The sequence below is a fragment of the Anas platyrhynchos genome, chromosome 3 (genome assembly GCF_047663525.1).
Source record: "Anas platyrhynchos isolate ZD024472 breed Pekin duck chromosome 3, IASCAAS_PekinDuck_T2T, whole genome shotgun sequence".
NCBI classification, from domain to species: Eukaryota; Metazoa; Chordata; class Aves; order Anseriformes; family Anatidae; genus Anas; species Anas platyrhynchos.
The window spans coordinates 36147132-36162586 of NC_092589.1; the positions used below are offsets into that span (position 1 = coordinate 36147132).

General features: G+C 35.2%; 1 protein-coding gene across 2 annotated transcripts in view; it reads right to left on the bottom strand.

Annotated features, from left to right (window-relative positions):
• BTBD9 (BTB domain containing 9) overlaps positions 1-15455 on the bottom strand; it is a 124076-nt gene that overhangs the window by 42251 nt on the left and 66370 nt on the right. For both annotated transcript variants that reach the window (XM_072035703.1, XM_072035704.1), the window contains exons 8-9: positions 9239-9348; positions 384-573 (exon numbers count right to left, since the gene is read on the bottom strand). In XM_072035703.1, the coding sequence (XP_071891804.1) occupies positions 384-573; positions 9239-9348 (300 nt within the window). The remainder of the gene's footprint in view (positions 1-383; positions 574-9238; positions 9349-15455) is intronic.

Below are 15455 nucleotides of genomic sequence, written 5' to 3' on the forward strand. Positions count from 1 at the left end.
GATGGCTTTCTTTAATAAATGTTTCTATTTTCACAATGAGATGCATATGAGGAACTGCACCTACTGTGATCACAAGTTAAGCTGCAATTGAATTTCTGTTCTAATATAAATATACATCTTTAATCTTACAATTTGACTATTACTATTATTATGCTTCTGAAATGCAATATTTTCTGGAATTGCACTGCTGTATCTTGACATACAATTCATACATTTAATTTTTAACATGCCTATTATACTGAAATAAAAAAGCCGAAGGACAATTAATAAATTGGTCCTCTAATTACCATCCTTTCCAAGTGTCCTATATTTTATAGAAAATAACTGTACTCAGCAAAAGTCTCATTGTTGCCCTTAGTTTGGAGAAAAATAAACCCTCTTACCGTATTGATCCAATCATGTAGGGCTGTGCTAGCTGTACTACAATAGCTCCACTCCCAAGCTGATGGCATGTGTACCCAGAATCCCAATCATAGTTTTTTGTGTCTCCATTCAACAAGGCATTGCGACTTCGACTTACACCCTCAATCACACTGGCACAATCTGCAATTGTTGCAACATTTTCAGCAGGAACTGCAAATTAAAACACAAAGAAGACAGACACAGTAATACAGTCAGAATACAGTTCAGATAATAATGGTCTTTATTTCTGGCAAAGAACTGAAAAAAAAAAAAGGATGAAAGTATGATCAACACAAGGAAACATAACTCTTATTTAATATAAATTACAAAGCTCTGTTTTACAAGTACTTCAACACTTATTTTTTGAATTGCATATTATTTTCCTCTGTTAGCATTTAACCAACCATGGAACCTTCTGTCTGCAATTCAGAGAGACTCACAAGCTTTTTGAATGTCACCTTTCAAGAAGATGATTGATGGACATAAAAAGAACACTATTCACGTCCAGCACTTTCTTTTAAAATATAATCTTTAGCTAACTTCCTTAACTTTTCAAACACGTACATCATATACACCTTTCTCCCTCTCTCAAAAAAAAATTAAAATGAATAAGGTTGCAAAATGATGTTTTCTGAACATGCAAAAAAATCAAGGCTACCTGTTTAGCCATTTTGTAGGATACATAATATTGAAAACACCGTTTTTGCTAACTGATGACAAAAATTCTGTCTGCGCAGGCTGTATAAAAAAAAGGTAAGATTCCGTATGCCAGCCTCTGATGAAGAATGACCAATTTGTACATGGTAACACAATAAAAAAAGGAGATTATATAAAGGACAATGATCAATTCAAAAAAATTTCCAAATTCACAGTATCTCATACCAAACAAATTAAAAAAATCAGAACGAAAACAATATTAGCCAAAACATGAAGTGCACCAAATTTTTTTTGTGGATTTTTTTTTGTAGAAATATGTAAGATGTAAAACAAACACTGCGAATTTTCACACAAAACATATGTATAGTATAAATGAAAATGGATTTACGCAACATTTTAAGTCCACTTTCAAATGATAACTTAATTGCAGACAGTGATCATCTCTAAAATATGTATTTAAATTACTACAACATCTGAAAATGGCTGAAATATAGTTATATGAAATCTCAGAGCTAAGTTCAAAAGTCTCCAGCATCCCAAAAAGAGCTAATTTTCCATGAGGAGGTAGGATTCCAGTGCTTTAGGAAGGCCTACAAGAAAGATGGGGAGAGACTCTTTATGAGGGAGTGTAGTGATAGGAGAAGCAGTAACGGTTTTAAACTAAAAGAGGATAGACTTAAATTAGACATAAGAAAGAAATTCTTTACTCTGAGGGTGGTGAGGCACTGGCACATGTTGCCCAGAGAAGCTGTGAATGCCCCATCCCTGGAAGTGTTCAAGGCCAAGCTGAATGGGGCCTTGGTCAACCTGGTCTAGCAGGAGGTGTCTCTACCCATGGCAGGGGGTTGGAGCCAGGTGATGTTTAAAGTCCCTTCCAACCCAAACTATTTTATTCTATGATTATATGATTCTGCATTTTAAGTGTGCTATTGGCGTTGGATGCAGAATCTTAAATGTTAAATGTTGAGGTGGAAAAAGAAAAAAGGAAATGTGTAAGTTCATTGTCAAGTAATAATTCAAGGTAATGGAAAAGCAAGTTTCCTAAAGATCTACTGCACTATCAAATTTGATATCATCGCTGTGTGCTCATCAAAAACTACTAATAGCACCGCATTACTATCTTAGAAATGTCTTGATTCAGTATTACTAAAAAGAGGCAGACAGCAATTCCCGGATTCTTATGGGGGGAAAAGTATTGGACATGAGGTATACTTCGCTAGGAATGATCTGAATGAAACAAAGACCAACAATGCAAACTATGAGCACAGGCATTAAAACAAAGTTTGCTTTGGCTTTCTTTCCTTCCCCTTTTCCCTGGCAGTAAGGGAACTTCTTTGAGTATCCATTTTATACAGGCATTAAAGCATTTTTTATTTAGTGCCGCTTTTCGCAGGAAACAGAAGCTATGAATATCTAGGTTAAAAAAATATGTAAAAGATAAAATATCAAAATCAATTATCATATTAAGGCTCTGTGGCACATTCTAGACACCTTCTGAGCTATTTAAGGCATTAATTTAACATAATACTACTCAATTCATCCAATATTGTACCTGCATGCCCTCTAAGCACCATCACGTTCTCTCACATTTAAATTTCTGCACTTATCCATGAACTCCTAAGACGATGTTATCCTGATTAGTCAAACTCCTTAACAACCACACAGAAATTGTCTTACTGTGTATTCAATACAATTCTGTGGTTTTCACTCCAATGGTTAATTAGAAAGTGATTCTAACTAATTGAAGCATGCAGAAGGTGCCATACTGTTTCTTCTCTCTAGGGGGGTCTGCCACTCCCTATTTTGAATGTTTATCATCTTCTTTTATATCCGCTTGATAAATCTATTAAAAATACCATCTGGTGGGGACTCTGATCTGTGCTGTATTTTCAAGTCCTCTGGTTCTCTTCCTTTTTCCCATTAGATTTTCTGCTACAATTTGGGTCACTTGTTTACAAAAATGTACTGCCAAAAAAAAAAAAACAACAGTATTTTTTGTTGTTATTTTGCTTTGTTTCTTGATTTTATTTTTTTAAATCTACCAGCTATCCAGCTATTACAGTAACCAATGTTGTTCGAAAAAACAAAAGAGGAGATTACAAATATGGAAATTCTTCCTCCCTCTCCCCCTTGTTCATACTCTTGACAAATCTGATTCACTTTTATGGAACAGAAAATATGTCTGTTAGCAAAGCATACACATTCCATAAGCAAACAAAAGGAAAAGATGACTGAGGCTACAGTACATCAGGAAGAAAACAGTTATTAAAACTTATTTTCTTGTTTCCTGGTCTTATGCTGAGGTATGGAGAGATGAATTGCTTGGCAGTATACTTAATTCCAGCAGTATTATTTTAAGGATTCAAGAAAGGGTTTGGATACTTTTCTTTTTTTTTTTTTTTTTTTTCCTCTTATCTGTTCTTGTGGTATAAGTACATCCACAAAGTTCTGACAAATCATCTCATTTAGTCAGTACTATTATCTACTACTAACATGTAAACACCAGGCTATGCCACAGATATTAGAACTGCTGAAAGATAAACATTGACTTATGCCATAGATACTACACTGGAATGTGAAGGTTTACATAGTCTGTGACTTGGAAGAGAGGGCAAATTAGAATTTTGACCAATTTAAAAAAAAAATCCCACTATTATTCCTCAACTTGCAACTGTCAGTTTGGATTAAAATAATTGCAGAGAAGGCTAATTTTTGATTCCCAAAATCATACTAAAAGCATAAAATTCATTAGAATTGAACGCGTTTTTAATTGGCAACCAATTGGCTGACTATAGAGATCTTCAACTGAAATTTGTCTGAGGAAGACTTTAAGAAATAGCAGTCATTTCATAAAAGCCTTCAGAAGCAAGCATCCTTTGTTGCAGCACTGGAAATAAGGGGAAAAAAAGTAACTGGCATTATACGAACAGATCTTTATTAAAGAATAGCAGTAACTAAACTGACCATGTGGCTGCCCTTTCCTGTAGAAAGAGGAAAAAAAATCCCTGCAGTATTTAGATGGTCTTAAAATTTTCATTACTTCCTAAGGCTATGCTTGCAATAGAGATGACTTGCATTGCTGGGGAAACCTGCATGGCTTTGAAAGAAGACTAACCTTTAAAAAGAGATGAAATAAAATAAATAACTTTGTGTGGAGTCAACATTAACAAGATGTGGAAATAGCACCTCTTGAGGCTTCCTTGGAGAGAGTCAGCAGTGTTTTACAATGCTGAACTACATACTAGGAAACTGATACAACTGGTTTCTCTTTGTTATACATTTAAGTGTTTTTTGTTGTTGTTTGTTTTTGCCTTTTAATAACTGCCAGTGAGTAAAAGACAAGTGAATGGTTACATATTCATTTCATTTTTTCCTTTAAAACAAGTACTCCTAAGGCATTGAACAAGACACAAATGAAGGTTCACAATGATTCATAACTACTGAACAGCATTCCCCAGAGAGTGACCAAGGACATTCCAGTGTTTTATATCCATCTCTTGCTCTTCAGTCATTATTCACCGTTTCTCCTTTTGTTTGTAATCCACCAGTTTAAGGATAGTCTGAAAGACTGAGGCAGACCACAGATAAACACAACTTTGTGTAAAAGCCTTCCATGTTGCACTCCCTATGGCCCTCACCAGGCTCAAAGTAGGACTGCGGCCTAGTCAAACCCGTGTGCTTGCACAGTCCTTAACCGCACCTCAGTACTAGTTAAAGTTTTTTTTTTTAGCCACAGGACTTCAGGAAATTATCATTCTTTCCCCTGTGGCAGATAAACAGAATTGATTCCTATAAATACAAGGGAAAACAAAAAACAAGAGTGGCATTGCATAGGAGAAGCCCCTTGCCCAGGACTGTAGCTTCTTGCCACTGGGCAGATTAGAAGCTATTATCAACAATTGCATCATGTTGGGTACTGCTTCTCCCTTGAGAGGAGCATGCCTCCTGCTTGTGAGAATCTTAATTTGTTTTGGATTGCAGATTAAATATTAACGACTACGGACCATTCAAATTTCAGAAGTTGAAAACACTGTTTTTGAGGTTTTAAAAATATTTGCATCCCTGTTAGGCAAAACAGCTATGTCAATCTAGGGAATCCAATACATAAAAAAAATGCAAACTTACAAACACATTTAGAGATAATATGCCAAAAGGAAAATTACATCTCAACCCTAACATCTGCGTTAGGGAATAATTTCCTATGATTGAATTCATTTCTGTCACTTACCTCATTTAACAAGACAACAAAGTGTAAACCAACACTAAAACATCAGACTGAAACATCAGTGCTAGAAAGAGCATATCCTGCTACTTTTACCTCAAAATTGCTAGTTAATTGCCACTGGGTCAATTTAGCATCACATCCAGTATTGTGTACTGGAACTACACAAATCGTCCATATTAGCTTTTAAATATAACATGTCAAGTTAATCATTTGTCATGAAAACCCTGTACGTAAAAAAAAAAAAAAAAAAAAAAAAGACAACATAAAATTGCTGTTACCATGTGATGACACTTCACTTACATTATTTGTTTGGCAGTCTTCTAATCTTTGCTTTACAGTGACAGCCATTAGATAGATACTACATATCAGTAATAATATACCCCTCTTTGTATATACAGCTTTCTGATCAAGCTGAATAGGTTTAATGAAATTAAATAATTACTTTTAAATCTATGACTAAAATCCCTAAACAGATACCTCAGTGGCCTTAATTCTTTGGAATGAGATTTGAAATGAGAAACTCCTTGTATAGTATCTTTGGTGTTCTTTTTGTAAAAGTAAGGGTCACAAAGGCTTTCTGAAAGGACCATACAGCCTTCAAGGGATGAGCACTTCTTTTCCTTAATAGAACGGATTATAGCAACAGCAGTAAAGGTATTAAATTAGGTTGGAACACATTTAATACCATACTGCATAAACAATGAACTCAATAATATTACCCAACACTGCTTTTCAAGGATAAGGATGAAAGCTTCTGTACTCAATCAAGCTTAGAAGCAACCTACTCTGATTATTGCACTTTCATATACTTCACAGAGCTTTCCTAACTGCTTTCAGTTCACTTTACCCCATCCTGTCACTAGAGAAATAGAAAGAAACATTATAAACCCTCATTAGAGCTATACGATAAATCTGTGCTTATTATCCTATTGGTAGTCACACAAAATTTTTATGGAAGTAGAACTGGGACAGTCTGTTTGATAAAGGGAACCAGACAACACGCTGTCTTATACAGGTATGTAAAACAAAGCACTAAATGCATATAAGGTCACTTTGCTGGATGAAGGCTTTTGAAGAGGTAACGCTGTTAGCAATAAATTCTGGTGGAAGAGCCATTATACCCTTGCATTTCACAACTGCACTGCCCCCAACTTGTCTCAAAATGTTTCCATTTGTCCCTTCCTCTGCAAAGTCACATATTCAACTGTTGCTGCCTCAATTGCAATCAGAAATTGGTCCACATATTCCTTCTTTCATGGTACTCTGCCATTAGTCATCAATTTTCTCATCAGTTCACACCTCTAAACAGTATCAAAAGCATCTCATAATGCAGTTCATTACACACACTGAAATTGCAATTCTACTTGTAGTTTAGGAGGGTAATCTGTTCTGAACAGGGAACAATATTTGCTTTTCAGTGACTTTGCATGCATCTGCATTACTGTTGGCAAGGCTAGTAGCACAATCTTATCTCTGATGCTAAGGTTTCTAGTAAAAAAGAGATGTGAAAATGATAAAGTGTTCTGTAGTGCTGGAAGGAAAGGAGCCTTTTCTGCAAGGGTGGCAGCTAAAATTGGAAACAAGCAGAAGGCTACCTACAAACATCTCCACAATTTAATAGACAGATGCACAAGGGGCATGGAGCACTGAAATATGAAACAGCAGGTGATATGCCTGTGGCATATGTTGGCAAGAATACCATACAGTTAAAGCAATGGAAATTTGATCATAGAATACAGACATATATTGGCAAGAGATGTAGCAATAAACTGACTTGGCTCGAACAGTCACATCCTAGCCTACATTTTGATTTACATAAGCATTTATAATATACAACTGATATTGAAGAATTTGAACTACAAAAAAAAAATCATGAACCAATACATTTTAAATAAAGCCACTTGAAGTCTCTATTCCCTAGATTAACCTTGAAAGTCATGATTTGAATTTGGAACCCAGTACCATGCAATGCTGAAGCAGATGGAATTGTTCACCTCACAAAAAAGCTCACTAAAAACCAAATGTCACTGAGTACCTGAAAGGCAAGTCAACTATGGTACACACACACTCCAACAAGCCAACACGGATTCACTACCTTGCCTATTGTTATGATAAAACAATCTTCAAGTTATTTAACATACACAAAAAAGGGGAAGGTATGTTATTTTGGTCCTAAATTATTTACTAAACAGAATTGATAATCTTAAAACAAACGTATAAAGATATATGCATCACTTACCTGCACAAAATAATTCTTATTTTGCATGAAGCTTTTAACAAATTCATCGCTAGCAGCAATACCTATGAAACTTAGCTCAAATGTTTTTTATCAAACTCGAAACATTTTGTTCCTCTGGTAACTAGCTTGCTACAGCTAAATGTTTCCTTTAAATTCTGCCATTCCTTACTGCTTGTTCTATTTTCTTGTCAGTAACAATCGCAGTACTGCTTGCAAACTCACTAAAACAAAGGAAAAACTTCCTATTTGCATTATTTGACAGCCTATACATTTTCAGGCTGCATGATGTAAAAATTTGTAAAGTGTGATTTGTCAGGCTATTTTTTTTATTCAATGATTCTATAAAGATATCATGAAATCCCACAGCAAATCTCATGAGACTGGGTTTAGTGATGTTATGCCTTTGTACAATGCATGGAGATAGGGCTAAAGGGGTTGGGACCCATTTTTTTACAGCTAGATAAAGTTCTCCTCAGAAATGAATTAAGAGAAGTATGTCTGACTATGTCTCACTAAAAATTTTCCCTCTGATTCTTTTTCAAGAACTGTTTTCCCTTCTACCTACCATATGTGCATGCTTAAAATTTAAATTCCTATTAAAAAAAAAAAAAAAAAAGCATGAACTCTGACAATTTTGCTGAAAATTCTTGATTTCTTCCCAGAACAAGCAATAGTCTATGGTACTAAGTCATACACAACTGTAATAGGTGGTCTGAAAAATACAAAGAAGGACTAACTCAGAAGGACTGAATTAGACCAAAACCACAAACTGGGGAAATCCCTCCTATAAGTACACAACAACTAAAAGGTATATAAAACTCTTTTTCCAATAAATTTCAAATCTCACTCACGAGCTTATACAGAAGAAAGTGCAGAGATCACCTTGTTTGAACTACTAAGAAATCTTTGACACAGTTTATCATTTTGTATTGTTGATCTGTTTGGGATTTCTACCTTAAGTAATGCAATATTATCCATCCCTGGAAGTCTTTAAAAGACGTTTAGATGTAGAGCTTAGGGATATGGTTTAATGGAGACTGTTAGCATTAGGTCAGAGGTTGAACTCGATGATCTTGAGGTCTCTTCCAACCTAGAAATTCTGTGATTCTGTGATTATGTAAATGTACTTAAATCACTATAACACAAGCTATCTGGAGCAGACAGCACCAGAAATAACAGAACATTAACACAGCGTTCTGAGAATAAGAGTAGCCAATATGATGCTCTGGCATGGCTAGATGTGTCTATAATTCTTTGGTGGAAAATTAACACATTGGAGTTCACTTTCAGTAGTTGAAACTAGTCTGCATAAGAGGCCTTAAATGCCCAAACCCACCTTCAGTACAGTAAATATCTCTGGTTACTCCATCCCATTTACAGAGTTCAGGCTAACCTAGCTGGAGGCAAAAGCAACCCTACTATGACATGGAAACAAAAATCGGATTAGGAGCACAGAGTTATTCAATTACCAGTGGTTTTGTCAGCAGCAGTTAATTTAATTTGAACTTTAGCATTCCTGCAGCGTCACTAATTGATCCACAGCACTGGAATTTCAAAGCAGCCATGAGGACTAGCCAACTAATTCTAAGCTTACAGCATGATTTAACTCAAGTTAGAGTGGAAGGGGAAGTACAGCAAAAGTGCAGTGATGGCCAGTCTTAAAAGGCAAGTGTTCACAGCAGTTCATATAAAAGGAAAACAGTCGCATCTCTTACCTATCAGACCCTTTTCAAGAGTAAAGGATTTGTTGGTAAACATGCATTCAAACGCAACAATGTGGAAAACTTTGTTCACTGTGTTGTGGGTCCCAACAATGCGAATATACCTATGGAGGGGAAAAAAGACAAGCAGTACAAGTTAGGCATGATGAAATTCTATGCACCAAAACATAAATGATTCATTGGAACTGTATTGTGCAAAGCTGTAAGAACTAAGTAATTACTGGAAAAAAAAAAATTAAGAAAAGAAACAAAAAGAGAGAAAATTCACAGCAAAACTTGCCAGGATGCTGGCTCCAGTACAATGTTGTAAAATTTAACAAAATCTTTCCAGGCTAATTTACCCAGAAAACCAACAAGAGACACCTTCTGTTTCAGAAGTAGACTGTTAGCACAAATGTGTGTTCATCAAAGCTTTAAAAGAAAATAAATGAATAAATAAATAAATAAATATCCCCTAACCAACTGCCTTCTACCACAAAGAAAAACTTCATATAACCAGGACAAACCCAACAAATCTCCATGACTTCTCTGCAGAAGCCACTAATTATTTACCCTTTAACATGACTCTGTCAGTAATTCACTGGATGTGCAAAATACCAATGTCTTTGTTGGTGTATCTTTTATTAATAGTAAGAAATATCTGAACAATCAAATGTTTTGAAACAAAGCTAGTTCTGAGTTTCATTCCAGGTTGTATAATTTGTACTTTTAAACTCTAATTCAAAATCAAATAGAGCTGCTCTTGAACACCCTAACCCATTCACCTTTTATCGTACCCTGGAGGCTTCACTTTCTACAAACAGTCATTAATCTCATTTCAGCCTGATTCCTTCATTTTTCGGAAGAGACAACAGTTCTTACTATAAGTTTTTACTTTAAATGGAACATTGCACATCATTTTAATAAATGTTGAACAAACAACACAGAAACAGTCTTGATCAAATACCATTATCTTACAAAATGAGTTACCCATGCTGCAGAAAACTTTGTATCAAATTCTTTTCAATTAAGAACTACCAGAATACACAAATATTAAGCAATATCCTTTGTCTGCTATTAAAAAATAACCTTTCACTTATGCAATACAATTATAGTTCCAGCATAAAGACTGTTCACCAACAGAATCGTTTTAGCTTGTGTTCTTTATCACACTGAGTTTGAAAGATCCACAACTTTCAATCCTGACTTTTTAAAAAAACAAAACAAAAACACAATGTAAGAGCTCCTCGCTACATACCATCGTGATGGTATGTAGCTAGACTTATTACTGATATTACTTTACCTTTAGTGTACATAGCAAGATATTTTAAAAATATTAAAATCCACTCATTACATGCAAATGACTGCAGGAGACAACTATGTTATCTGAATATCATAACATCACTAAAATTGACAGAGCTATTGACCTCTGATCCTTTTAGCTCATATAATCACTTCATTAAAACAAAAGAAAAAAACAACAACAACCCCCCCTCAATAATTACATATTTCTTTTACATGTAGAAAATTTATATACAACATGGTCAAAATTTCAATCAATTGTTACATTTCTTTTTATTATCACTGCTTGAAACAAAAAGACTGGTGCTATGTGAAATGCCATATTTTGCCAACAACATGATAATAAAACTGATACAAGCCTCAGTTTTTCTCATGCTGAGAATAACTTGCAGTGCAAGTGACACACAGTTAGCCAGAGCAAAAGCACAACAAAGAAACAGAAGCAAAAGCCACCCAGCCCACTGCAGTGTGAACTACCCTAAGGCTTCTTCTACTCACAGAGCTGATCTTCTGCAAAACAGGCACATACCTACTCAGTCTAGTCTTTTCAGGTTAGATTTATTTATTTATTTATTTATTTTTAATCAATTCATGAGTATAGCATGAACCCTAAATACATTGGCAATGACCAGCGTATTGCAATGCTTTATTTCTATTGAGCATTAGAAATGGAGAATTTAAGTGTTAAGACTAAGCACAGGGATAATCTTGGAACACTTTAAGTACACGTGGAAGGCTCATCTTACCCTAGAGACTCTTGCCTGTCTCAGGAAAGAAAGGTATTGACTGAGTTGACATGCTTGCACAAAACACACTTTAGGGTAACCAACAGAACATTACTACTTTGAAATACTTCAGTTACGTTTCCTTGCTTTAAAGAATTTCAGAGAATACACATAGTAAGAATACTAATAGGAACACAAGGAACTGCTTCACAATTGGCTAATTTATTTAGATTTTTTCATGTATTAGAAAACTGTAATACTTGGGCAAATATCTTTTTTTTTTTTTTTTAATATATATACATCAAAAGGGTGAGAAACACACAAGACAGTCTGTCATTAGAAAAGTGTCTTTATCATACTACACACGAGTTAAGTAATGTTATCATTTACCAGTTAACACAGTTCTCTGTTCAACCAGTAGAAAGGCACACCATTTTTTTTTTGTACGCCAGATACTCTTACCAGTTATTTTGAATAATAGTTGACAGTATTTTATATTGGTGGAAAGCTGGATTTTTGAAGTAATATAAAACAAAATCCAATCCATTAAAATAATTACATATAAACTAATCTTCTGAAATATATTATTTCAACGTGGTGATATTATTGCAATGCAGAACATAACGATACGGCAAACCTCATCCTTTTCACAATGACAATATATATGTATCTTATTCCTTATTTCTCTCAAGGTGAATAATAAGCATGGTTTCCTGCCTGAGCCTTATATACTTCCACTTGGTGGAAAATAAAATTAGGCAATTTTTAATATTATGTTAAATACCTTAACTTCTAAAAACAAATTCTGAGATTTTAAATAAAAATTCTAATTTATTATTCCACTTGATGTAAGCTTGATGTAGAGATGTCCAGTATCTCTAGGTAAGCAAGTTGTATCTGAATTTTTAAATATTAGCAATGAAGATAGATATTGAAGATACATAATCTGTTTCAGAACATTAAACAATGGACTGAAAAGAATGGCTCAGAAATATGATGCTGATGAAAAACTGCAATGTGGGTGACTTTAATATGAACAATGAAGTCAATGAATTCAAAGCTTACAGATTTCAGAAATTTAAAATATCTATTATAGCTCATGATGTGCTTGAAAATTTGTAAATTTTCCTAAGCACTTTTCTGACAGAAGAAAGTGCAACATGATTAAAAATAAAAGGATCCTTCATGCAGTCAGTGCCTGTGTATCACCTTATCATTTTGTTGGAACAATTTTTTAGATGGAATATGCAACTACAGGTAACAAAATTAGTATGTACAGTTATTCAGCACATGCACATTTACAAATGCTTAAAATGCACTGAATGTGCTGTGTGTTCACTTCTAAAGGATACTTTCGAAATCAGCAATGTACATTACCAACATCACCAACACAAGTACAAAAGGAGTTTGAAATAGAGATTTTCTACTGAAGTGATGTATAGGTTATGGAATACACACTGACCTTGAAAACAAATCTCCCAACTTTCCATTTGTTAGCTATATTTCGACAATCTCTAAAGACTTTACCATTGACTTCTACTGCCTATTCCAAGTCTTAAAAAACATTTGAATATTAGCTGTTGTTCTCCTCTTTATGTACATATTATTTATACAAAGCTAAACAAAATTGTAAGAGCTGAAATTGAACTTAAATATATACACATCAAAAGGGTGAGAGACACACAAGACAGCCTGTCATTAGAAAAGCGTCTTTAACATACTACACACGAGTTAAGTAACGTTATCATTTACCAGTTAACACAGTTCTCTGTTCAACCAGTAGAAAGGTTTGTGTCATCATATATTATTATGATTTTTTTTTTTATTTTTGTGTCATCATATATTAATATGATGACACAAAAATCTTGCATTTCTTTACAATGAAGAAAACACGTATTTGTTCCTTGGTTGTCTTACACATACTTTGAGTATCACATTCCCCTAACAGAAACAAGAATGGTCTGGTAATAAAGTACTGTAAAATCTGTGTGGGTTTGAGGTTGCATATCCTGTGTGTGTGGACACCATGTTTCTGTAAACTATTGACCAGCTGCAACACAAGAATACAAGTAATAAAGTGCCATCAAACTGGGATGCTAATTCTGCGGCCAGATTGTCAGATTGCTCTCATCAATCATCAATCTCATCAATTGTTACAGAAACATGGTGTTCACATGGGATATGCAACCTCAATCTGCAATGCAACAAAATGCAGAAATTCTGCGTTTTTGTTATGTCACTCATCTTGGTTGATGGTGTCATGGTCAAACTGAAAGCTGTATTGTATACAATAAATTTTAATGGATTTTTTTAACCAAATTTTTGGGGTTAATTCCCTACCCCTCTCAAAAAAAAATAAAATAAAATACTGCTGTTGGGCTTTGAGTGGCAGTGCATCACCCAGTAAAACCTTCTGTATCTGTTAAGAGGTCTAAGGTACAGACAGCTGAGAATGAGGCAGCATGAATTCTAAGAGCCTTCTGGTTGCCACAAGCATATCTAGACCAAGTACCAAGAGTATAGCACCTGGAGATATTCAGTAATATGGACAGAGAGTAGCGTGCGACTGTCTACAGCAAACTAGGAAAAAAGTCCTTAGGGCAGAAGCATGTTAGAAAATCTGTCCTTCCCTCCACAAAGCGTAGGGAGTCTTCCATGAACTTGGAGGCCAAAGCTAAGAGCCTTTTCTGAGGAACTGCTGTGGGCACTGGCGCTGACAGTCCTGCTTTGTTCCAAGACAACCACAAATAAAGGCTCCGATGAGCCCCTCTACCAGTGGACTTTGTACTCTACTGGTAGATTTGGCACAGGGAGAGAGACAGAAAGAGCACTGTCTCGTTCTTCAGAAGGGAAAACCTTGATCACTTTGAGGGGTATTTTACTGGTAGGAAAAAGTATTTTACTGGTAGGAAGACAGAACTGCAGCATGAGAGTTTTGTCGCTTTAGGAGACCTTTTACTTTGGTTTCTAGCCCTGTTTGAAAATAATGGATATTGATAGCATGGAAATGCTTTAAGAATTTCATCTACATATCACAGACTTCTCTAGTCACAGTTCGTCACGCTACCCTTGGCCTTGAGATCCCTTTGGCAGGAATACCAGAAAAGTCTGCACTCTCATTTTTATTATTATTATTTGCACTAACAAGAAAATTATTTTAACTAGAGGGGAACACCGTGTTCTGCTACATCTTTGTAGAAGCTTAAGGTATTAAAATTTGAATGAACTACCTAGCTTGACTAATTCGGCAGCTACATGGCAATGACCTCATCCATCCCCTTTTTTTCCCAGAGCAATCTTTCACCTCTACATGAAAATATGACTCGGGCACTTTGTTGCAACTACAAACACCCGCATTTCTGAACAACTACATTATGTTTTACTTCTGCTCTTTTCATTTGTACAGCTGACACATTTAATTCAGGTAACAGCTGCTGCTGAGCATACCATTGATTCAGCTACCCTGGAGGGCTACTAAAAACAAAACCAAGCTGCCTGCATCCAAACAGTACTTAGGACATGTGTGTCAAAGCATAAGAATATGCATACTCTAGGATCCTTTTTAATCCTTCATTATAATAGCACCAGTAAGATATAGGCAAAGTCTGGAATCTATTAAGCACAGAGTCTAATCCCGTAAGAATACTAAACAGAAGACTAAGTAAAGAGAGGTAAAGGAAATTAACAGATATTTTGCATTGATATCCCACTCTGAGTCACTGTCATTGCAAAACTGAACAGCAACAGGGAACTAAAATAAAGAACTAAATTCAATATGTACAAAACTACCTCCTCAGAACTTGGCCTTTTATTTACATTCATGGAGCATTTTGTATGAGACACCAGTGCTAACAGTTCATATATCCTTTAACTGCTTAGAAACCATTAACATTTGTATTCTGATCATTGCCACGGTGATGTACGAGAAACAGCCCAGCACACAAGGGCATGAGAAGACATTTTGTTTGTCTTTTACTGGAAAAGGAAACAGTGATATTCACAGCCATCTCAACCTCATTTATTCACAGTTCTTTAAAACATACAGACCTGCAGACACACACAGCTGAGTCAACAGGCTCATGGCAGAAGGATGAAAAAAAGAGGGGGGAGAAAAAAATCTGTTGCCAAAATTAAATTATGTGGAAAAGCAGTAGGCATAAATAAATAAATAAAATAAAGAATGAAGCCAGAACAAATGTGGAAAG